Source organism: Wickerhamomyces anomalus (genome assembly GCF_001661255.1).
Source record: "Wickerhamomyces anomalus NRRL Y-366-8 unplaced genomic scaffold WICANscaffold_1, whole genome shotgun sequence".
Lineage (NCBI taxonomy): Eukaryota > Fungi > Ascomycota > Saccharomycetes > Phaffomycetales > Wickerhamomycetaceae > Hansenula > Hansenula anomala.
Window position 1 is genome coordinate 2,809,922 of NW_017567110.1, and position 23,751 is coordinate 2,833,672.

A 23,751-nucleotide genomic window follows, 5' to 3' on the forward strand; every position below is an offset into this window, starting at 1 on the left:
TTTTATTTTTTTTTTCTTTAACGGTTTTTTTTTTTTTTTTTTTTTTGGGCTGCAAGTTTTCGAAGATTTCAACGAATTGGGAAAAAGAAAATGAAGGGCTTTGGTTTAAAAGAAGATGCTGGTTAAATAAATGGGATTTGATCGAGATATAGTGTGAATCTGGCCATTCTTTGTGAGTATTGTCCAGTTTTTTCCATGGGAAACGGATGTGTTCTCATAATAAATTATTTCCCACTGCAATATTGGAAACGGTTTCGCTCTTATTGGCTCGAAAAGGAAATAGACTGGACTACGCTGTTAAGCACATGACTTTGAAGTTATTTGGAGATGCTTTAATAAGAGGTTTTTGGCATATAGAATAAGCATTAGGACATAGTTATTTGGCAGTATGATGGTTTATGAAGCTCTTTGGACCTTGAATATTTTGGTTTTTGGATATCCAGAGCCCGCATTCACAGTTGTTTGCATAAGGAACCGGTTGTGATTGGATCAAATGTATACTGCACTCGTTTAATATGGCATCAGTGGACAATTATAATGACATCGTTACACTACCAGACAACTTCTTTCAAGGAATGATCAGTATATCAATGATGTAACTGCTAAAGTTCAATGATCCTCAACCCAATCTTGTCTTTTCTTCTCTCCAAATCTTCAAAGCTTTCAATAGTACCCGAACGCATTATCTCAATATGTTCCAGATTCTTCAATGTCTCTCTGTGTGTGATGATGAGTGTTTTCAACCAGCCATCCCAAGTGTCTTTTAGGCTTTCTAGATTACTACTATCACCTAAAATTAAGCACTGAACATTACTAATCTCAATATCTTCCAATCTATGGCTAATCTTTGATAAATCAAGTATGTCAATGGCAAGACCATAACTGATCGATTGAAGCATTGGTGCCTCAATATTTTCAAAAATCCCTTTGATATCGACATCAATACTATCTTTCATTTCAATGGAAAAGCTCTTCAGTTTTGGAAAGTGACAACTGTGGATCTTCACACAACCAGGAGTGGGAGTTTTGATTCCCACCTCGAAATATCTCAAATTCTGGAAACTAACACCTTCAAGACTCCAGGGCCCAGAACAGGAATCGAGAACCAGATATGTTATATTTGAAAACGAATTCCTCAAGAAGTTTAAGCCCTTAGAAGCACTCAATTCAACATCTGTGAGATTTGGAGCAGGTTTTAAAACATAACCAGTCTCATCAATACTTCCAAAATCAAGATTCAACAGCGATAAACTTGGAAATTGTTTCGAAGTAATAATCTTAATGTCTTCTTTTGATGAGACTCTTGCTGAGAATTCCTCAAGGTTCTCTGTCTTTAGCTTTTCAAAAATTGGAATTGAGTCAGTGTAACCCAATTTCGTGAGATTCGCAAAAACCGATTCTAGGTACTTTTGATTATTCAAAATTTGGGATCTATGAATAGATAAATCACTCAAGCTGGGACAATTCAAACCCATCATGTCCTTTAGCATAACATTCTCAACTAGAAATGACTTCAAGTTTGGGAACTCAACATCGTGTATGTGAACATTCAGTTGGGAAAGTTCACCCTTTGATGCGATGCTGAAATGTTCAACTGAATTAGAATGAATGTTTGAAAGAGACCTAATACCTGATGGAAAAAATGTTTTGGCTTTTGGAAGTTCAATATTTCTTATTTCCCCCGATCCCACAAGACTAGTAGACACACATAGAGATAATGTCTCTAAGAATCTAATGTTTTCAAATACTCCGGTATCCTCACTATCAATCACCAGTGTTTTAGGATACTTTTCAAAATCAAGACTCTCCATGATTGATTGACAAGTTCCAATAAGCATAATCTGCTGTATTTTGGGTAAGTCAAATTTGAGATTTTCATCACCACTGACACAATTTTTGAGCCGTAGCTCTTTCAATTGACGAAATCTGAGAATTCCAGGGTCCAATTCAAGATTATCTAGAAAAACTATTGTAACGAAAGGAAAAGACATATTTTTAACCCACCTATTGTCATTAGGAACCTTCATTAACCCCGTACATTTCTCATTGCATATTTCTTCCCTAGATCTTTTACGAGGAACAGGTAGGTCATTATACCAATCATCAATACACTCTAGCTGCCTATGCACCAAAGTAATTGTACTTAGTTTTCTGACCTTTTTAATAATTTGATCAATTTCTGTTGGATCATCAGGAGCTTGGGTTAAAATAAGCAGCACGCCCCAAGATTTATTTTGTGAGGTCATTTTCAAAAAATCATTTAAACCAACTATAGGTGTCCCTGGAAAATAGCCTTTTATATCATTGGATTCACGTTCATCACAAACAATAGTGAAAAGATCCAAAATCTTCTTCTTGAAATAAGGAAATGCACGTATGAAAAAGCTTATAGCAATGACATCAAGCTGAGCGAATATCTTTGATAGAACTTCATCTGGAAGCGATAATAAACCATTCATTGACAAAGTTGTTGGTTGGAAACGATTATTGTTTAGGTTGTTTTGATTTCAGGAACCGCTTTTTTTACGCAGAACGCGTGGTTTCGCGAAAATGGTTATTTGTCCGTAAATATCCGACAGCTTAATGAGGATAGAAGCGTTACAATATTTGTCATATAAATAATCATTTAATATCACTTACGTTTGTATATCTAGGGGTAGTATTCTGTACTTAATTGATTTAAGATCTCTTGTTGGCACTTGCATAATCTTCAAACTTGACAAGAATAGGTTCAAGATCAGTTGGGTACATAGCTGGTCTATCGAAGTTGACAATATTTTCAGGATCTTTTGAATATTGCAATTCCTTTAATGAAACACCATTCAGCGTAAACTCAACCAAGTTTTGGGAAACTTCGCCCAAAGTTAGTTCTATAACTCCCCCAATTTCAAGTTCACGGAGCTGGGGAAATTTTGAAAGATCCAGCTTGTCAATTCTTAAATTATTACCTTTGTAACTTTTCAAATTTGGTGCTCTGAAATCCAGTATATCCTCACATGGTTCAATGATGAAGCTTCCAGCTGGCCCTATAGCCTTAAACTGCTCCAAGGTTGGAAAAGAACAGTCAACTAACTGGAATGTAGGATCTAGAGCACTGGAAAGTAGCTCAACCTTTTTGATTCCATGAATTGTAACATTCCTCATGATAGTGCTCGAATTAGCCGCAATTGATAGAGCTTGCAACTTTGGAAATTTGTTACACAATTGTTCAATTGGGCATAGTGGATCTTGTAGACATAGTTCCTCGAGGTTTGGTGCCTGTATATTCAAGTGTCCATCTTTTGGAAACTGAACGATACACAGAATCTTCAAACTTGGGAATAAAGCAGGTGGTAAAACCGTAGTGTTGTCTCCCGTGTTAAACTCACAACGACTGATTTCGAAGATAGTTAAATTTTGTGTATCCAAGTTTTTAAAGCAATCATCCAAAAAACAAGAAGATACTCGAACTGTTTCAGCACGGGGAAAACATCCTGTAACAGATCCCATAGTGCATTCAAAAATATCCAAGTATTCAAGCTTTTGAAAATCAGCGTCAGAAAAATGAGCAATCATCAAATTTCTCAAAATCAATGATTCTAAATGTTTAGCAGCAAAGTTATTCAAGTGAAACTCCCTGTCGTTAATATGCTGAATTGACAATAAAGATAGCAATGGTGCGGAAATAGACTTGATGTTTTGAAATCCATCCAAATAAAGCTGCATACAATTGGGAAGGCTGATATCCATGAAAGAGGTCCACTCCCTCATGAAAATATCACTGTCAACAGTGATTGAAACGGTTTTTGCTTTTCCTATGGTTAAGTTTCTCATCAAGCTAATTTCTCCATAAACGATACTCAATTTTTCATCTGGATAAGCCCCAAAATCGAGCTTTTCAATGAGACATTTGGAAGCTCCTTCCAGATCAAGATTAGACAGCAAAGGAAACGTAAATTGAGGTGATTCATCAGTACTGGTGCAATTGCGTAATGTGAGTTCTTTGAGGGATGGTGTCTTTAATTTAACTGAATTAATATCCACCTTATCAAGTGTAAGTCTTTTGATGTATGGAAATTCAACTGATTTCAAAAACTTTTGAGAATGTGCAAGTTGCAACAATTCCGTTGAGTTTTCCAATATAGACTCCCACTCTCCTGACAATGGGTAATAAAAATCATATGCTTCTTTAGCAGTCATTTCAAGATCAGCATCATCACCCCAACCAAACCTGTCGTCATCAGGACAATTAAGGACGTGGATATAGTTATTGTGAAGTATGAATGAAGTTGGTGTGGTTTGAATTTGGCTAATTTTATTAACCAATGAAGGGTTTGCCAAATCCTGAATAACGAAAAACACAACCTCAGACCTCACAAGCTCAGGGGAAAACCTGTGAATATTGATGTAGTCACAATATTTTGGAAACAAGCTAGGATCATAATCAATATCTGACACAATAGTAGCAAAACCTTGTAAGTGTCTTTCAAATTGGTGGATCGAATAAAGCGTTTTGATGCTCTCAAAGTCAAGAAGGACGAAAATCTTTAGCAGGACCTCTTGGGGCAGCTCAAAAATGGACATCATGTGAGCATATACAGCCAATAGTGTGAAACGGCATTTGGATGTAGGGCATATTCACAGAAGAGTACTTTTAGTTCACTGTTTTACAAAATGTTGCTTGTTGATTTAAATTCGAAGAGCCATCGCCCTTAACCTTTGTCTTCGCGAATTCGTTCTGTGATTTGATACTCACCAGCTCTCTACATTTGAAGGTCAATCAGCCATAGCATTAGTCAAGATAAACCACTTTCAAATCGCTCTTCGCTTCTCCCAGGTGTTCAAAATTGTCAAACGTCTCCATGTTTACCGAGACTTTGGTTAATTGTGGAAACCTACTGTCCTTGCTTGTTACCAACCTTTTCAAATAGTTATCTCTAGAGGTAAATTCCTTTAAACTCTGATTCTTTCCCAAAACTAAGCAAGAAACGTTCTGAATATCGACACTTTTCAGATTTGAGCAGCTCATTGTTAGATCTAGAGTATCAACACTCATTTCATAGACGATACTTTTAAGAAGTGGGGCTTTGATATTTTCAAACACACCTTCAGTCTGTCCACCAAACCAATCACTACATACTGCAAGTGTGATTAATTTTGGAAAATGACAATTTGATATTTCAACAAAGTCTGAAGATTCACCAACTTGTAGCTCAAAAGTTTCTAAATTGTCCAAGGTTGCGTCATAAAGACTCCATGACCCACACAGTTCCAATTTCAAATTTTTCAAAGTAGACCACGTATTTCTCAAGAATCCTAATCCAGTTGAGTATAGTAGCTCCACGTCTGTAAGCATTGGTGCAAAGCTTATCGAGCATCCCATATCATCCATATTATGCTCCCCAAAATCTATCATCAGTTTTGAGAGCTTAGGGAAATCCATAGAAGTGATAAGTTGTAAGTCTTCTTTCGTCAATTGACCCACCTCTAAACATACCAATTCATTTGAATCTATTCTTTCCAGAGCTGTTCTTGAGCTGTAGCAAGTCAGATGGTTAATTTGGTTCAAAATATGACTCCTTTCATCAAAAATTTCAAAATCATTAACTGTTAGTCTATGACAATCAGGAGCGTACAGGCTATTAAGGCCAATAATATGAGTGCCATTGATAACCAAAAACTTCAGATATGGAAAGTGAAGAGTCTGAAGGTGAGTCGTTTCCTCAACTGAATTAGAAAGATGGAAACGTTCAACATCACTGCTTGATTTGATGTTTATCAAATATGAAACGCCACGTATGATTATATTTTTCAACTTAGGCAACTCAATGTTTCGTATTGTGCTCAATTCACTGGATTCACGCGGATCTTGACCTCCAGTACTCACAATGACGAGATCAGTTAGCTCAGCAAATGTTATATTTTCAATCAAGTCAACGTCACTAGCCATAATCTTCAACGCTTTAGGGTATTTTCCAAAATCAAGACTGTTCATAATTGATTTGCAATTTCCAATAAGGCATATATCTTCAATCATTGGGAGATCAAGTTTGATAAGTTCATTAATACTTTTGCAGTCGGATAACTTTAACAACTTTAGCTGTGGGAAGTCCAATGTAGCTGGGTTAAGTTCAACGTTTTCTAGATGAGCCTCTGTAATAAAGGAAAAAGATAACATTTGTATTGACTCGTTGCAGTTGGAAGCCTGTACTAGAACTTTAGCGACCTCTAAATTCATTTCATCTTCTGGGGAAGTCCCATTGAATTCATCAAATGTTCCAAGCTTAGCCAGCTCTTCCATCAAGGTGAATGTAGAGAATTTTGTCTCTTTTATAAAGGTTACAATGAGTTGAGATTCACCAATGAGATCATGCGCCACAAACAGCAGCCCCCAAGAATTACAATCTTGTATCTGGGTGTCATCAGAATAATGTATAATGCAGCTTTGAGGAAAATTAGAGAGTGAAACTTTGCATTCAGTTGGATCATCTGTAACAATAGCGAAAAAGTTTGAGATTTTATTTCTGAAGTGGTTGATTTCACATAGGGTATTCAAAGTGCTGATATCTAGCTGAATAAAGATCTTGAATAAAATTTCATCTGGTAGTGATAATAACTGATCCATCGTTGAAAGCACAATTGAAGTATTTTGTTTACGTTTTGGTTTGTTGGTGAATGATTTTTTTCAGAGGAATTCTCGCCCACGAGTGAAAATTCCGTGTATCTCCATGGCCACTATAATGTTCATCATAATAATTGATGAACTACGTACTCGATTGCTTTGAGGAATTGGTGATGCCATTTAGTAACATTGATTTGCTATTCTGCTATACTAAAACTCGAATTTAAAGCCAGTGTACCCTACAGGTACCAGTTGACTTCGCTCATAGATGTAATCAAATTATCTCAGTCTTCTTCATCATCACCTTCTTCTTCTGAGCTAAGGTCAGAGTCAGACTCCCATTCAGGCTCTTCATCCTTGTATATAATCTCAAAATAGCGTTCATCATGATCTTCTAGCCTAGCCCAACTTTCGTATTCCCAGATATCTGCATTAATTTCCTCAAGATGTTCCAAAGAAACTCTAGTGTCGAATGTCAAATCTTCCAAGCAGTCTCCTCTCAGATTGAGCTCCTTCAACTTCTCAGGAGCTCCCAATATTAAGCTTCTTACATTCCATAAATTCAAAGATTTCAAGTTTGAGCTGGATTTGGATAAATCTAGATTAAGAATGTGCATTTCTGAGGAAAATGATTCAAGATTCGGAGCCACGAAGTTTTCGAAAAAACCATTAGCTTCATCACCACCAGTTACTTCCAATTTAAGTAACTTTGGAAAGGTACAGTTATTTATCTTTGCTGCCCCACAGCGATCACTTGAAACATCGATTGTTAAAATCTCCAAGTTTGGTAAAATTGCATTCTCAAGAGAAAAAATACCAGAGCAGGACTGCACATGTAGCTTTCTCAAACTGTTCCATGTATTTTTGAAAAAGTTCATATTTTTGACATGTGCTAAAGTAACAAAAGAAAGCTTGGGTGCTGATTTCAAGACCAATCCTGTCTCATCAACCTTACCAAAATCCATATGAAGTTCTAGTAACTCAGGAAATTCCATTGAAGTAAACACCTCTAAGTCATCCTTGGAACCAGCTCTGCAATATATTCTGTCATCCTGATCTATAACCATTTCTGCAGTGTTCAGTACCTAGTTCAAAAGACTGAAAAATCCAAGGGTTCGCCCGCTATTCTTCCCATCAGGAACGTGATGAGTTCGATTAAATCGACGTGTAGAGCTTTCTTTCATGAAAAATATCTCGAGCTGCTGGATTAACACCGAGTATCTCCGGAAATACTAGACCACTGACAGAAGATTCGAAATGTACTCTACAAAGTGAACGCAATTCATGATAAACATCGTCTTTTACAGTCTTATTATGAAAGAAATGACTCTGTTAGTTATTATTCGTGGCGACGCCTTTTCATTATTGCACTTTCTAACAACAATTGGTTTGCTCTGGAGAAAATTTCAAAAAGTTTGCACGTCTGTTCAAGTTCAACATTTTTCGATGTACAACCTTCATCAAAATGATGAAGGTTTTCAGGTGCTTTTGAATAAGATAGCTCTTGCAATGAATTACCGTGTACTTCGAAAGCAATCAAGCTTTCAGCAACATCACCTAAAGTTATTTTTTCAACATAATTTACCTTCAGTTCAATCAACTCTGGGAACTTCGTAAGATTCAAATGATCCATTTTTAAATGAGTGGAGTGAAAAGTTTCCAGTTTTGGAGCTTCAATATCTATATTTCCCTTTGGTACAATGCGAACTTGTGGAAGTAATGGCCTTAAATAGAACGCATGCAAGTTTGGGAACGAACAGCTGACGATCTTGAATTTGTCCTTAAGCCCACCTATTACAATATCAATCACATTCAGGTTTTCAAGCCTTATGCCCTCCATTGTTGGGAAAGAAGGAATTGTTACCCTCAATTTTTGTAAATTTTCAAAGCCATTTGACAAGATGTCAAAGAAATTTGTTGAACTCGGCCTGTGGAAATGGAGCTCTTCGATATTTGGTGCGTTCAACGTCTTTAAAAAACCAAATTCATGCTGACGAATAACCTTTACCTTCTCAAGTGTTGGAAAACTGAACCTCGATAAATCATCCGTCTCAGACTCCTCAAATAGTTCATAAGTCACCTCCAAGCTGGTTAATGTTTTGGTGTCAATCATTTGAAAGCAGCTTGCCAAATCACTAGATATCTTCAGTTCCTTCACATTTCCAAAAATCCCAGAGCACAAAAACTTGGTATCACAAAGCTCTAAGACTAGAACACTTTCAAACAATGCAGTGGAAAATTCCGCGACATTATGAGACCCCATTGATAGAGTCTTTACCTTATCAGCCTGAAAATTTTTCAATGAAAAATTATGTTCCTGACTAGTTGCGTATGTAGAACCTATGTTTAGCTTAGAAACTAATGGCGCCGAAACATTGAAAATATCTATGAACCCACCCAGCGACAAATCTTCACAACAGGGAACGCTTATATTCCCAAATGACCCAAGTATAGGTCTTTCAAGTTCATCTGAGATTGAAATGGAAACTGTTTTTGCTTTACCAACTACCAAGTTTTCCCACTTCACAATATCACCCCCTTCTACTGTCAAACTTTCAGCAGGGCAATTCTCCAAGTCCATACAATCAATAAAACTTTTGCAAAAACCATCAAAAGTCAATTCAGCTAAAACAGGAAAGTTCAGTTTTGCTGAGCTATTTGTGTTAATGCAATCATATAAGAGCATCGCCTTGACGTTTGGAGTTCTGAATTTCATTGCATCGAACTTCAAATCCGTCAACTCAACACATTCCAAATATGGACACTCAACATACTCCAAAAGCTCTGATGTACTTAATAATGCGATTAATTTTTCCACATTCTTGTAAGATACTTCCTTATATCTGCGATAAGCATCTGACTCGAAAAACTCAGCAGCTCTTTTAGTGTCCACTGGATCTTTACTTGAATCCATAAGAAGAGCTGAATCGTATTCATAGAAATCTTCCCCCTTTTTTGGTTCATAACTGACGGATTTCATCAGCTTATTAGACAGGATAACTGTATTGGGCCTTTCTTGATTTGCAATGATTTTTTGAACCAACTCTGAGTTTAAACAATTCTCAAGAACATAAAGCACATAACCGGACTTGACTTGACCCACTGTTAGTTTCTTCAGGTTGACATATGGACATGATGGGGACAACCAACTAGTTGCAGCAGCTTCATCAAGATCAGAAACAATAGTCACGAAACCTTGTAAACCCTGTTCAAATTGAGGAATGCTGTAAAGGGCTTTGATGGATTCAAAGTCAAGGAGCTCAAATACCTTGAGCAAAAGCTCTTTTGGGAGATCGAAAAGTAACATATCAACTACCTGACTGTAAATGAATGTGGAATTTTCCTTTCAATGAGACGTGCTACAACGCGTAAACAAATCATTTATTCGCGAAGAACATCACCAAGTTTATAGACCCGTAGCGGATGACAGAATATCAACAGGCAACATGAAAAATACAACGATTGTACTTCTTGTCACCTTGAAATTGAGGGAAGAAACTGGCCTATAGCAAAGTTTTGACCATTACGAAGTTCAACTATACAAGAAACTAGGTTTATTTTTATGTGCAGTATAATTCTATTAATTACAATTCGCTCTATTCGATGAATTTCAAGAGTACAGAATCATTTGAAGCAATCTTGATCTTTCCCAATTGTAAGTCTTTAACCAATTCAAAAATCGATGAAGAACATCGTCTATTATAGTATATTTGTAAAAGAAACAATTTTCTCAGTTAAAGTTCCTGGCGACGCTTTTTAATTATTGCATTTACCACCAACAATTGGTTTGCTTTGGAGTGATTCTGAAAAAGTTTGTAAGCTTTTTTAAGACGTTTTGGTGTGAAGCTTTTAACAAAGCGATGTATGTTTTCAGGGTCTTTTGTATAAGACATTTCACGTAATGAATTGCCCTGAATTTCGAAAGCACTTAAGTTTTGAGCAACATCACCTAACGTTATTTTTTTAATATAATTCACCGTTAATTCAATCAACTTTGGGAACTTTGTTAGATCCAAATGATCTATCTTTAGGAACGTGGAGCAGAACGTATCGAGTTTTGGTGCTTCAATATCTATAGTTCCACTTGGTGCTATCCAATTGTCGCCACCACTTATCCGTGGGAATCTTGGTTTCAAAAAGAACGAATGCAAGTTTGGGAAGTAACAGTTGACGATTTTGAAGCTATTCAAAGGTCTAAAGTCATATAAAGCTATCTCAAGTACTTGCAGGTTTTGAAGCTTTATGTCCTCCATTATTGGGAATGAAGGCTCTGATACCTTCAATTTTTGTAAATTTTCAAACCCATTTGAGAATATGTTCAAGAAACTAATTGACCTTGGTCGATTAATAGAGAGCTCTTCCAGATTTGGTGCGTTTAACGTCTTTAAAAAATCAAATTCATTCTCTTCAGTAACCTCTACTTTCTCAAGTTTTGGAAAACTGAACCCCGATAAGTCAAAATCATCAGTGTCATACCCCTCAGCTTCGACGAAACGACGATATACCTTCAAGCTCGTTAATTTTTTGGTGTCAATCATTTGAAAACATCCTTCCAATTTACCAGATATCTTCAGTTCCTCCACGTTTTGAAAAGTCCCAGAGCACAAAAACTTGATATTATGAAGTTCCAAGTTTACGACACTTTCAAACAATACAGTGGGAAATTCCGCAGCAATACCAAAACCCGTTATAGACAGAGCTTTAACCTTATCAGCTTGAAAATTTCTCATTGAAAAATCATTTTCTTCGCCTATAAATATATTAGATTCTATGTTTAGCTTAGAAACTAATGGCGCCGTAACATTGAAAACATTTGTAAACCCACGCAGCGTCAAATCTTCACAACGGGGAATGCTTACATTTCTCAATGAGCCATGTGGAGGTCCTGTTGCATCCATGATTGAAATAGAAATTCTTTTTGCTTTACCAATTACCAAGTTTTCCCACTTCACAATATCACCCTCTTCTACTGTCAAACTTTCAGCAGGGCAATTCTCCAAATCCATACAATCAATAAAACTCTTGCAAAACATATCAAAAGTCACTTCAGCTAAAACAGGAAAGCTCAGTTTTGCTGAGCTATTTGTGTTAATGCAGCGAAACAAGACCATCTCTTTGACGTTTGGAGTTCTAAATTTCATTGCATCGAACTCCAAAAACCTCAACTCAACACATTCCACATATGGACACTCGACAGATTCCAAAAACTTTGATGAAGTTGATAGTGCGATTAATTTTTTTATGTTCTCGTAAGATACTTCCTTATATCTGTGATAAGCATCTGATTCAAAATACTCAGCAGCTTTTTCAGGGTCGGCTGGACCTTTACTTGAATTCAAAAAAAGGGCATAATCGTACAAATGGATTTTCCTCTGGTCTAGAGAGCCATTATTGACGGATTTCATCAGCTTATTGGACAGGATAACTGTATTGGGCCTATCTTGATTTAAAATGATTTTTTGAACCAGCTCTGAGTCTAAACAATTTTCAAGAACATAAAACACATGATGGGATTTGACTTCATCCACTCCTAATTCCTTAAAGTTAACATATGGACACGATGGAGATATCCAACTAGTTGCAGCAGCTTCATCAAGATCAGAAACAACAGTAGCAAAACCTTGTAAACTCTGTTCAAATTGGGGAATGCTGTAAAGGGTTTGGATTGATTCAAAGTCAAGGGGATCAAATATCTTGAACAAGATCTCTTTCGGGAGATCCAAAAGACGTATCATATCAACTTTCTGAGTGCAATTGAATGGAATTTCCTTCTCAGTAAGACCTGTTAATGTTTTGCATAAACAGGGCCAAAAAAACTCGCGAAGAACATCGCAACTAACCGTGTCAAGTTATAAACCCGTGTCAGATGACAGAATTGTAACTGCATGCAAAACACATGACAGTTCGTTAATGATTGTAATTTGTCACTAGTGATTAGTTGCAACCCCTTGTGTTCTTAAAATTGAGGCAAGAGACTGGCCTGTATCAAAGTTTTGACCATTTATACGAAGTTCAATATACAAGAAATTGAATTTATTTTTATGCGTATTCTATTTACAAATCTCTACTCAATGAATTTCAAGACTGAATCAATGGAAGAAGCAATCTTGATCTTTTCCACTTGTGACTCTTTAACCAATTCAACATTTTCTTTTAACCCATGTTCTGGTAATTTTTTCAATCTTTCATCAACGAATTCTTGAACAATCTTGGAATCTTCATCTCTAGTGAAAGCACTTAAAACAATCAAAGTTATACTTTTAACAGTTTTTTTCAATTTGGCACTATATTCAGACCCTGCTCTTAAAGATCTTGAAGCCCAATGATCATAATTCAACTTGAACCAATCCCATAAAGTTTGCTTATTCAATGATGGATTGTATAACAACCCAACTAATCCTAATTCAACCATTGTAGAGTCAATATTTGTAGTGACAAAGTTCAAGACACGTTTAACTAGGGCAGGATCCTTGGTATGACCAATGGCTTTGATTGCGGCATTTTGAATTTCACCAATAGATCCACCATCCACATTAGCTGTTGTGGCACCTGGAGCTTTAACCAATTCTAATATCTTCTTCCATGTGGTTTGGTTAGCGGAAAGGGAAACTGATGATAAGATTGGTGATAAGAATTGAACAGGAACTGATTGACGAGGACCATGTAATAATTTTTTGAAAAATTTTTCAGAAACTGTATGAATTTCAGGAGTTTCAATCCCAATTGACAATATTGATGCTCTGGTTTCTAATTCTGCCGTGGATGCATTACCAACTTGTGACCAATCCAATTTGTTGAAAAGATCTAGGTTTAATTGTCTTAACCATTTGACAAACTTAGCATGTTTCTTATTGGCTGATTGTAGTTTATAAGCATTTTCTAAAACTTCAAGATTATTTAGGATGTATCTTAGCACTTCAAAGTTTGGTTTTGATGAATTGACAGCTCTTTGGGAAATTTTCAAAAAACCAACAATATCTTGATCAGATTGTAATGAATCACGACCAATAATTCTACTTAGATCATGAACCAGGCCTAATAGATCTAGAGTTGATAGAGGATCAAAGTTTTCCACAATGTTTTCATACAGTTTGGAATCTTTGTAATGAACTCTGTATAACCCGATTCTATTTGTGTTTAATTTAACAAATTCTTCAATTTTGATTTCCTCTAGAATTAATTTCCTATCGTTCAAGATCTTGTTGACAACTGAACCATCATTTAACTTTATAGCTAACGGGATATGATATGGAACATCTTCCAAATTTTGCTCTTGCACTGTAGATTCTTCAAGATAACGATGTTGTTCCAAAACGATTTTATCATCTTGATTAATCGAAACAGAAACTAATGGGAACCCCGGAGTTCTTAACCATGAGTGAGTGAATGCTAATAAATCTAATGAGGAATCTTGATGTAAATGTTTCCATAAATCTGTTGGTTTTATAGTTTTGAAATGATTTTCCGTAATGAATTTTGATAAATTTGAGACAAATTTTGGTAATTGATCATTAAATTGATCATTTTCGAAAACATTACTCAACATTCTCAAGAATTGAATACCTTTACTATAAGAATGAACTTCAAATGCATCTTGAGTAGTCTTCACAGTACCAACACCAAGTTTCCCCACAACACTCTTCACACCAATAGCAGAATCCGTTGTGAATAATTTTTCCAATTCAACATCACCTTGCTCTTCCCATATGTGCAAGTCCTCATCATCTATTTTAACTTGTGCCAACACATAATATGCAAACCATGTAGCAAATGCTTCATTCAACCATAAATGATCCCATTCATCAAATGAAACATCATTCCCAATCCAATGATGGATCAACTCATGTGCAATCAATTGACGGATTTGTTTCAATTGTGGCTTGTTTGATAAAGTCTCCACAAGTACATGTGATGATTGAATTGTTATTAAACCAAAATTTTCCATAGCACCATCACTTAGGAATGGTAATGCCACTATATCTAGTTTTGATAATGGGTATGGAGTGTTGAAAATAGATTCAATTTTTGGTAATAATTTTGAAGTTATGTCATGAGCATATGCGGATTGTTGGACTTGACCGATTGGTGTGTAAAATCTAACAGGGATGGATTTTGAGGATAATTGGATTGTTGATTCGATGAAATCTAAATCACCAATTATGAAACCAAAGATTGAAGTATTCATTGGAGGAGATTTCTCAAATGTTATTGTTTGGTTTGATGATTCTGTTGTTCTTGATTCTGGTAATGTGTTTGAAAGGACTTTGAAATCTTTAGCAGTTGTTAATGATAATTGGAAAGTGGCTTTTGATGCAGGTTCGTCAATTGAAGGATAGATGTATCTTGCAAATGAAGCTTGGGAATGAGTTGCAATGATGTAGTTTGTTGAATTGTTATTTCTATCATCTAGGTAGTTTGTTTTGAAAATACCTTTTGTGAAATCTCTATAAGTTTTAATTGAATTGATTTTACCAAGATATTTGATTGTTAATTTCAATTCTGATTCTTTATAAAGATTAGCACCATTTTCCACAATGAGTTCGACAATTTCATTTGGTCTATTATAAGTTATTTTAGCCTTATGATCAACTCCTGATGTTGTTGAAAAGACACCATTCAATACAGCCAATTCAGCAGAGTTTAATTGAAACTTAAAATCCGTTTCGGTTTCAGGAACATGTTTTGAATCTTTTGAAAGAGATATAATAATTTCACCAGTGAAGTTTGATTTTTGATGGTCTATGTTCAAGTTGATTTGATAGTTTGTAGGTTGGAACTGGTTAACCAGCACCAATGGTGAGCCAGGCATTCTTGGAGAAAGGTTGTGTCAAGTCTAAAGTCCTTCAAAGGACCCAGTCAAATCTTTTTCACCTTCCTCGAGATTTTGTTTTCATACTCATCGGCTGCAGACACGTTGTGAGATGGCAGATTGAACGATTATGTAATATTAAAAGAAATATGGTCACATGACCGGATTTGGCAATAAACATCCAATTTTGTTTTCATGAATTTCGGAACAAATGGTATTGAATCATTGAAATTGCATATAGTTGGTTAGCCAATAATTTCACTCGAGTACCTGAGTCCTGCGTAATAAAGTGACACAATAACAAAGTGACACAAATCTCGAGGCTGTACACTCTTGACTCTGACTATGAAGATGGGATAAAACATAATAGTCTAGCTAATTAATATACCATATTAAACCAATCAAATCACAATTATTTTATTCAACTTCCCATGCCCATATTAATTAATTAAACTCTGGTACAATTTCTTCTATTGCTTCCGTTGATTGTGGCCCGTACCGTCTCTTTTTGTATGGGAAAAATTCGATAAAATTCGATGCGAAAAGAAGCAAAAAAAAAGATTCCAAACGGTCAAAAACATTTGAACATTTAGAATCAAATTAAAACCAAAAGGAATTATAAAATAGAGTGATATCATTTGGATAACATTCATTTGCCACTTAACTGATAAATATAAAAACTCAGGTATTCTCAAGGGAAATCTCTTGATTAAATTAGATTATCATCATTTCTGGACTTAAACGTCATAGAATTCTCAGTCTGGTTTAAAAAAAATAGAAGCTTGAAGAATAAAAAAAACACGCCCAATATCTTGAATCCAAACATTAGGTGATAATCCTTAAAATAGTAAAAGACATCAAGGAAAAGGATTAGAATCTTTCCATTAAAGACTCATTTTGCCATCATTTCACAATCAAATCCCACCATAAACATCTCACTGATCCAATTCAAATATGGTCAAAGATACAAAACTTTATGATATCTTGGGCATAATACCAACTTGTGATCAAGTTGAAATTAAAAAAGCTTATAGAATAAATGCCTTAAAATATCATCCTGATAAAAATAATCATTCAAAAGAATCAACTGAGAAATTTCAAGAAATAACAAAAGCTTATGAAATTCTATTCGACTCTGAAAAGAGAGCTTTATATGATAAATATGGTGAAGAAGGTATAAATGGAGGCAGTATCGATCCAACAACATCAAATGGTAATAATAATAATCATGGCTCTGCATTCTCAATGAGAGGTGATGATTTATTTTCACAATTCTTTGGAGATTCTTTCTTCAATTCAAATTCCTTTGGTTCTTCATTTGGTTCTTCATTTCCAAGACCTTCATTTCCTGGTGCTTCATCATCTTCGAACCCTTTCAACCAACAACAACAACATCATCAACAGCAACAATATGGATATCCTCAAGAACGCCCAAAGAGACGTGGTGTTGATATCAAACATAAATTATCAGTCACTTTAGAGGATCTATATCATGGGAAGTCCACAAAATTAGCACTAGCCAAAACTGTACTATGTTCCAAATGTAATGCAAAAGGTGGTGAACGTGTTAAATCATGTGCCCAATGTAAAGGACGTGGTAATGTTGTTGTTTCCAAGCAAATGGGCCCCTTGATTCAAAGATTTGAATCAACATGTAGGGCATGTAATGGATCTGGTGAGTTCATATCTGAAAGGGATCGTTGTTCAAATTGTCTTGGTGTTAAAACTGTGGAAGAGAGGAAAATATTGAAATTGGATATCCCTCCAGGTTCTTTTAATGGTGAAACTATAACTTTTAAAGGTGAAGGTGATCAAGGGGTTGATATCATACCTGGTGATGTTGTTGTCACACTAGAGGAGAAACATCATGATGAATTCAAAAGAAAACATGATGATTTGATAATCAATTGTAAAATAGATTTGTTGACTGCCTTAGCTGGTGGTTCATTTGGTGTGCATCATTTAAATAAACAATGGTTGAAAGTTGATATAATACCTGGTGAAATTATAAGACCAAATTGTTTGAAAATGATTCAAGGTTATGGTATGCCTAAAAAATTCAATGATGGTGAATTTGGTGATTTAATTATTCATTTTGATGTGGAATTCCCAAATCAAAATCAATTGACTAGAGAAAATTTAGAATTTTTGGAAAAATCATTACCATCAAGACCAAAATTAAATATTCCAAATGATGTTAAATTTGAAGAGAAAATCCTTAATGATTTTGATCCATATATATATGACCGTCGTTATAGAAAATCAAGAACCAATGGAACAAAGAGAAGAAAACAAACAGCAGCAGCAGCACCAACTATGACAGATGAAGATGTATTGACAGAGGATGAATTTATGAATAATGACGGAACAGTACCAGACAATGTACAATGTGCCAACCAATAGACACCACAAAAAGACTTGAATAGTTTATATATGATCAAAGAAGAAAAAACAATTAACGACCAAATCCATAGCATTTATTCATTTCTGTAGCACATCGTCCAACCCCTTGAAATCTGTTGAGTACATTTCTTGATGCTTATGGTGATGTCGGTGTAAATCAAATCTTTCTCGTAGTAACTCCGTTGTGCAGATTTTTGACGCGACGTTGAAAAGTTTGGAAAGTTTAACCTCAGATTGGGAAAAACAAAACCAAGAAGATGGATTGCAATGGGTTTATATTGGAATTTAAGGCTATTGGTGATGTGTTTATGGATATCTAGGATGTTCTATTAGATTGTGCTTGCTTTGCTCTATCTACTGGTCTTTCTCTGGGGTTTGTACCGTGTTTGGTTGGTCAACGGTTGGTAATTCTAGACCTGGTGAATTCGAGAAATTCCACGATTCGAGTTGGTGCATAAAGAGTTTTTAAACAAGAAGCCAATGGATTATGGACTCTGGAGTGCTAAGTAATTATGTGCTGTTGGTTACGTTGTTGTTCTAGTTGGTGTTGTTCAATTGGTGTTCAATTGGGTTATTGGGTTATTGGTCGTTTTAGAATATGCTAGGTTCCAATTCAAGGCTGCAATAACTATCCAAACAAGGCTGACACTACGTCCATTACGGCCTTCAAGTCTTGATTGCGAGTGTCTTGAGGTGCAATGCGTAATGCTTACAGCTAGAATTGGGAGTTGGGAGGCTATTTAGGAATCAGGATTGCACCAAAGTTTCAAAACAATAGCCAACAATAGGTTGACTGGAACAATTCATCTGAAACAATTCTTCCAGACAATTGTTGGAAATGGAAGTGGACAATTGCTTGTCAATTGAAGGAATTGAGTGGCCTCATGGAGCCCACATCGGTTACTCTTTGATAGTTGAAGTCTAGAAGTCTTGAAGTCCAATCACTTTCTGGAAGTACGCGTGGAAATACGCGTGGAATATTCTGGTAGCTGTGTTTAGGTTTACAGCTTATCAATTTAGCTTGTGAATGAACACTGCTGAATGTTGATGCGGATTAATATTATTTCAGCTGGTTGTCATTATTTTTTATATCTGGTGAATTAAGTGAATATGATCGGACTAATTAAGAAGAGTCTAACAGTCTTAAATTTCAATGACTGTGATCCAGAAGAGTTGAAGTGCAGTCTAGCTTGATTGAGATTTTGTAGGGAGGATTACCAGAGAGTTCTGAATTATAGTCAGTATCATGAAGTCGGTTATGAATCGTAGTCGATCAATTGGAATTACAATTGGATACCAACAATAACTTCAAATGGTTATCCTCTCGCCAGATAGCACCAGATACTTTTTTTATATATACTTGGTGCAGTAGCCTGTCAACTATTCTCTAGCTAGGCTTGAATAGTTTCATGTTTAAGCTCACTTCGATTGGAATTTGGAACCTGAAAGCCGAGGCGCACGTAGACATTAATATGAAATTTTGAAACACAAGTAACACAAGCTCTTTACAATCAACTTTATCATTATACAATGCCCTCGTTCTCTCTCTATGCTAAATTTCAGCTTCATTCAATTCATTTTCCCATCTTTTAAACGATTTTGCCTAATAAAATTCATCATAAAGCCAATATCGACACGATCAAAATGACAGACTTTTTTTGCCATTTTAAAATTTTTTTAATTTTGAGATGAGCTGAATTACATAGACATCAACTCTTTAAAGCAACAACTACAACCAGCTTTTAAATCATGAGTATAACGTTCAAGAATCCTTCAAAATCACAAAAGACAGTGAATAAACTTTTATCAAGAGTTCTACCTGGTCATACCGCCACTTCAACAACACCATCCTCTTCATCATCAAATCTTTCCTCAACATCACAACAATTAACATCATCACATAATTCCAATACATCACATAAAGTATTGAAACAACAAAAGAAGAAACAAAAACAAGCAATCAAGATCTCAGAATCCCAACGCCAAAAATTAATGGCTGAGGCTCAAAGACGTGTATTGAAAGAACATTCCACAACTGGGAAATTAACACCTCAAGAGGCTTTGGAGTTGAAAAAATATGTAAAGAAGAATGTTGTTGATATAACTAGTTGGCATAATGAAGATGATGAGTTGGATGAAGTTCAGCAGGAAATATTGGAGTTAAAACAAAAAGAGCCAAGATTTAGAGGGAAAAGAGTCTCGAATAAGAAGAGTGCTAAGAAACAGATGGATGGTATTTATAATAAGAAGGAAATGATAAGGTATCCGGGTCTAACACCTGGTTTGGCACCTGTTGGTATGGATGATGAAGATAGTGATTAAAACCATTCTATAAAAATTCTAATGTACATTATATAATTATGATATATGTCTAATCAACACTTCTACCTAGTTCAAAATATGCTTGTCTTGCATCAACAGCAGCTTTTCTAACTTTTCTCTTTTTATCATCCAATACTGGTGATAACTCTTTCAAGATTCTTTCTTGGTATGGTACTAATTTTGTCAATTCAATACAATGGGTTAACGCTTCTAAACAATTTAATGAAACTAATCGAACTTCACTCTTGTTTAATTTATCATTAGATTTAACCATTTTTAATAAGTTTGGAATTAGTGAAGATAAATGACTTGCCACTAACTCAGGAATTTCATCAATTGTGGTTAGGATTGTGTTTATTGAAGCATAACGAACTTGAGGATTTGGTAATGATAATGCTTGTAATAATAAGGGGAAAAATGAAGTTAGGTGAGGGATAATTATTTCACGTTTTGTATGTTTTAAAATGTATGATAATGCTGTAAGATAATTTGATTTTGTTGTTAGGGAATTTGTTTTTTGGAAATTTGAAACAAGTATTGGTGAAACTATTTGGAAAAATTTTTGTTTATATAATAATCTAACGTTATTATTATTGATTTTTTTAAATTTTTCAAAAATTGACAAGTCAATAACAAGAATTTCAAATGATTTTGTAACCAAGTTTCCAAATTTTTCATCAGACAAGTGAGAAACTAAAACATTTATGAAATCAACACTGTTTGAATCATTTTTCAAAATTATAGCTTTTGTAATCCATGTGAATATTTCCAACTTTATTGGTGAAATTTCTTCATCACCATCCAAAAAAGTTTTATATTTATCAACGTTTGAAACAAATTTATTAATCAAAATTGATAATAATTGTAAATATCCCAATTTATTATAAACATTTAACCAAACTGGATGAATTTCAATAAAATTAATCAAATTATCAACAAATTCATCAATTTTTGGGAATTCAATTGATTTATCCACACCAGCCACAATCTTGACAAAGATATTAATCAATCTATTCTCTTGATTAAAATCAATTTTATTAATCCATTCATCAATTAAAACTTGATGTTTTGAAGGAGTTGAATAAATAACAATCAATTTAATAAAATCACCCAAAACATCCAAAACTGAATCATTTACTTCCAAACTGAAAATTTCCAACTTGTTTATCAATCCAAGATATCCATCAGTATTGAAAATTTTCAAATTTTCCACCTGTCTCAACACAATCAACAACGTATCCACAATCTGCACTTCATACTCACCATCACCTTTAACCTCATCAATCTTCCCAACAAGTTTCTCAATAACAAACCCAACACTCTCAACATCTCTAGTTATAGCTCTAATCACTTCAAAAATCTTACCCCTTGGCTTAACCTCTTCATTAATAACCACAACATCAACGCCCTTCCCCGGTAATAACGAACCCAATAATGGATATGTCACCTCGAGCAACACACCACTATCCTGTTCACCAACACTGATCAACCCAGCGATGCCTGCCCCATACACGTATTCGTTATCATCGAGCAACACGGTCTCTGTGAAGTATTGCACTATTAATGACAGTTCCTGTGGTGTGAGGAAGTCTTGTAATGTTGTCAATTTTGTCAATTCAGAGATGGCCAGTGTGCGTAAGGAGACCTCGATCAGTGAGGAGGACATTAGTGATTTGCCCAGTTGGATTAATAATTCATCTTTGAATAAGGAGAGGGAGTTTTCTTGTGTTGGTGGTGATTGTGGGTTGAAGAGTTGGGAGTGTGCATGGGTGAAGTAGGAGATGTTTGTTATGAGGGAGCGTTGTTGTGGGATTGATAGTGTTGGGGTGTTTAGGAGGAGGGTTAGGATTGGATGGATGATTTTGTTGAAGTTTTCTTGGGTGGAGGATGATAATGAGGCAAGGATAATACAACTTTGTTTGGATTTGTTTGTGGAGTTTTTAATGTTGGGGGAGAGTTCTGATAATGCCAATTCCACAAATTGATGGGATTGGGATGACATGTTTTGGAAAATTTTCAAGATTGGTGGGAATAATTGATCTTCATCATCATCTGGATCTCCGTGTAGGATTTCAAATTTAAGGGCATTCCATAATTCAACATGATGTGATTCCAAGTTTTCAGCACCATATTTTAAAACACATTGGTTTATTGTTTCAATTGTATCTTTTTTAACAGTTGGTGAAGTGGAAGTTAATTTTTCCAATAGGTTTGGATAAGAATCTTGAGAAAATTCATTTGATGAAGCTATTGCGGTTCTTAATGCTGTTTTCAATTGATCTGAAGTGATTTTATAAGGATCATCTTTTGGAGGTTTGAAAGATATAGGGAAATAACAAAATAATACATCAAATAAATCATCTTTAAATTTTGTAATTGATAGATTTGAAGATATTTTGGAATTTAATTCAAATGATTTTAATAAATTTTTTGGATCTTTTTCACCAGATGCAATATGAATAAAAGTTTGGATGAAGGGTTCTTGAAATTTCAAGATTGTTGAATTGTATAATTCAAATAAATTGTTTAGGATATCAAATGTGAAGAATCTTGTTGATGCTAAATGTTGAGTTGATTGATATTGATCATTTAATGCACTCAATATAGGTTTTATATTTGATTGAGGGAATTGATCCATTTGAATTAAAGTGTTTATCCCGATTAATGATTCTTTTGTTGATTTAACATCATCAAATTTTGATAGATAAAACCCAATCAATACTTGAATATCATGTTTTGATAGAGTTGATTTAGGTAGTTGTTGTAAAGTTTGAGATAAGCACATTGTTGCTTTGGGTCTTAGGGAATCATCATCAGCGGTTAAATAGTCACCTAAAGCCTTGACGAGATCTAATAATTTGATTTGATGAGATTCAATCACTATGAAAAATGTTAGTAAATTGAACCGAGAAAGATAGGCTTGTATACTGACAATGAGCTAATTTGGAGGAGATGTCGTTTGTCTTGTGGTCATCGACATTGACATTAGCCAGGTATTGGCTAATATAAGTCTGTATGTGGTCCATTGTGGGTAGTGATTTAGGATCCAACCTTTTGCCATTGATGTTGATGTTTTCGATTTTGATCAATTGGAAAAAAACGATTTGCAGAACGAGTTCGCGAAGCAGAGAGAGTATTATGTAATACAAGGGTAATATTAATAAGCAGTGAATGTAGTTGTAACTGGTTGAAAAGTGGTAATTGGGTGGAGTAGATGGGATTGTGATGATTGTAGTGGTTGAATTGGTTGAATTGGTTGTATAGGGGTGTGTTATGTGATGTTTGGTTATTGCGGTGGTTAATTGTAAGCCATTGAGTTAGATCATCATGTGTCAAGGTAGTAATAGATTATACCGAGAGAAGCGAGTGTATAGTCTTGATAGAGTTACTATAGATGCTATTATTATACTATACTATTATAATATACTATATTATACTATAGTATACTATCTACTCTATTCTATCTAATACTCTCTAACACTGTATCAACACTCACTAAATCCATCTGCCATCGAGAATCCACCGGAAAAACTTTTTCACATCAACATCAACATCAACAGCATCAACACCACTAACAACACTAAATAACACCACCAACAACACCATCAATTACCAA

At 35.0% G+C, this 23,751-nt stretch overlaps 9 protein-coding genes across 9 annotated transcripts; 2 read left to right on the forward strand and 7 right to left on the reverse strand.

Annotated features, from left to right (window-relative positions):
- Nucleotides 1-602: 602 nt before the first annotated feature.
- Nucleotides 603-2,459, reverse strand: WICANDRAFT_82736 (uncharacterized protein; the record flags this gene model as incomplete). Its single annotated transcript, XM_019185430.1, has 1 exon — nt 603-2,459. The coding sequence occupies one exon, from the start codon at nt 2,457-2,459 to the stop codon at nt 603-605; it is 1,857 nt and encodes a 618-aa protein (XP_019042003.1).
- Nucleotides 2,460-2,679: 220 nt separating this feature from the next.
- On the reverse strand, nt 2,680-5,974 carry WICANDRAFT_60846 (uncharacterized protein; the record flags this gene model as incomplete). Its single annotated transcript, XM_019183066.1, has 2 exons — nt 2,680-4,462; nt 4,899-5,974. 2 exons carry the CDS (start codon nt 5,972-5,974, stop codon nt 2,680-2,682), a joined length of 2,859 nt encoding a protein of 952 aa, XP_019042004.1.
- Nucleotides 5,975-6,885: 911 nt separating this feature from the next.
- Nucleotides 6,886-7,668, reverse strand: WICANDRAFT_76960 (uncharacterized protein; the record flags this gene model as incomplete). Its single annotated transcript, XM_019184475.1, has 1 exon — nt 6,886-7,668. The coding sequence occupies one exon, from the start codon at nt 7,666-7,668 to the stop codon at nt 6,886-6,888; it is 783 nt and encodes a 260-aa protein (XP_019042005.1).
- Nucleotides 7,669-7,940: 272 nt separating this feature from the next.
- WICANDRAFT_76961 (uncharacterized protein) lies at nt 7,941-9,908 on the reverse strand (the record flags this gene model as incomplete). The annotated part of the gene is made up of 1 exon (XM_019184476.1): nt 7,941-9,908. The coding sequence occupies one exon, from the start codon at nt 9,906-9,908 to the stop codon at nt 7,941-7,943; it is 1,968 nt and encodes a 655-aa protein (XP_019042006.1).
- A 427-nt stretch (nt 9,909-10,335) lies between these two features.
- Nucleotides 10,336-12,336, reverse strand: WICANDRAFT_76962 (uncharacterized protein; the record flags this gene model as incomplete). Its single annotated transcript, XM_019184477.1, has 1 exon — nt 10,336-12,336. The coding sequence occupies one exon, from the start codon at nt 12,334-12,336 to the stop codon at nt 10,336-10,338; it is 2,001 nt and encodes a 666-aa protein (XP_019042007.1).
- Nucleotides 12,337-12,680: 344 nt separating this feature from the next.
- Nucleotides 12,681-15,395, reverse strand: TMA108 (Tma108p; the record flags this gene model as incomplete). Its single annotated transcript, XM_019180619.1, has 1 exon — nt 12,681-15,395. A coding segment is annotated over one exon (2,715 nt), but the record flags the coding sequence as incomplete, so codon positions are not given.
- A 969-nt stretch (nt 15,396-16,364) lies between these two features.
- On the forward strand, nt 16,365-17,813 carry WICANDRAFT_25564 (uncharacterized protein; the record flags this gene model as incomplete). Its single annotated transcript, XM_019181158.1, has 2 exons — nt 16,365-16,719; nt 16,837-17,813. 2 exons carry the CDS (start codon nt 16,365-16,367, stop codon nt 17,811-17,813), a joined length of 1,332 nt encoding a protein of 443 aa, XP_019042009.1.
- Nucleotides 17,814-19,562: 1,749 nt separating this feature from the next.
- RRT14 (Rrt14p) lies at nt 19,563-20,135 on the forward strand (the record flags this gene model as incomplete). Its single annotated transcript, XM_019184478.1, has 1 exon — nt 19,563-20,135. One exon carries the CDS (start codon nt 19,563-19,565, stop codon nt 20,133-20,135), a length of 573 nt encoding a protein of 190 aa, XP_019042010.1.
- A 49-nt stretch (nt 20,136-20,184) lies between these two features.
- Nucleotides 20,185-23,161, reverse strand: MET18 (Met18p; the record flags this gene model as incomplete). The annotated part of the gene is made up of 2 exons (XM_019184479.1): nt 20,185-23,015; nt 23,068-23,161. 2 exons carry the CDS (start codon nt 23,159-23,161, stop codon nt 20,185-20,187), a joined length of 2,925 nt encoding a protein of 974 aa, XP_019042011.1.
- Nucleotides 23,162-23,751: the final 590 nt, after the last annotated feature.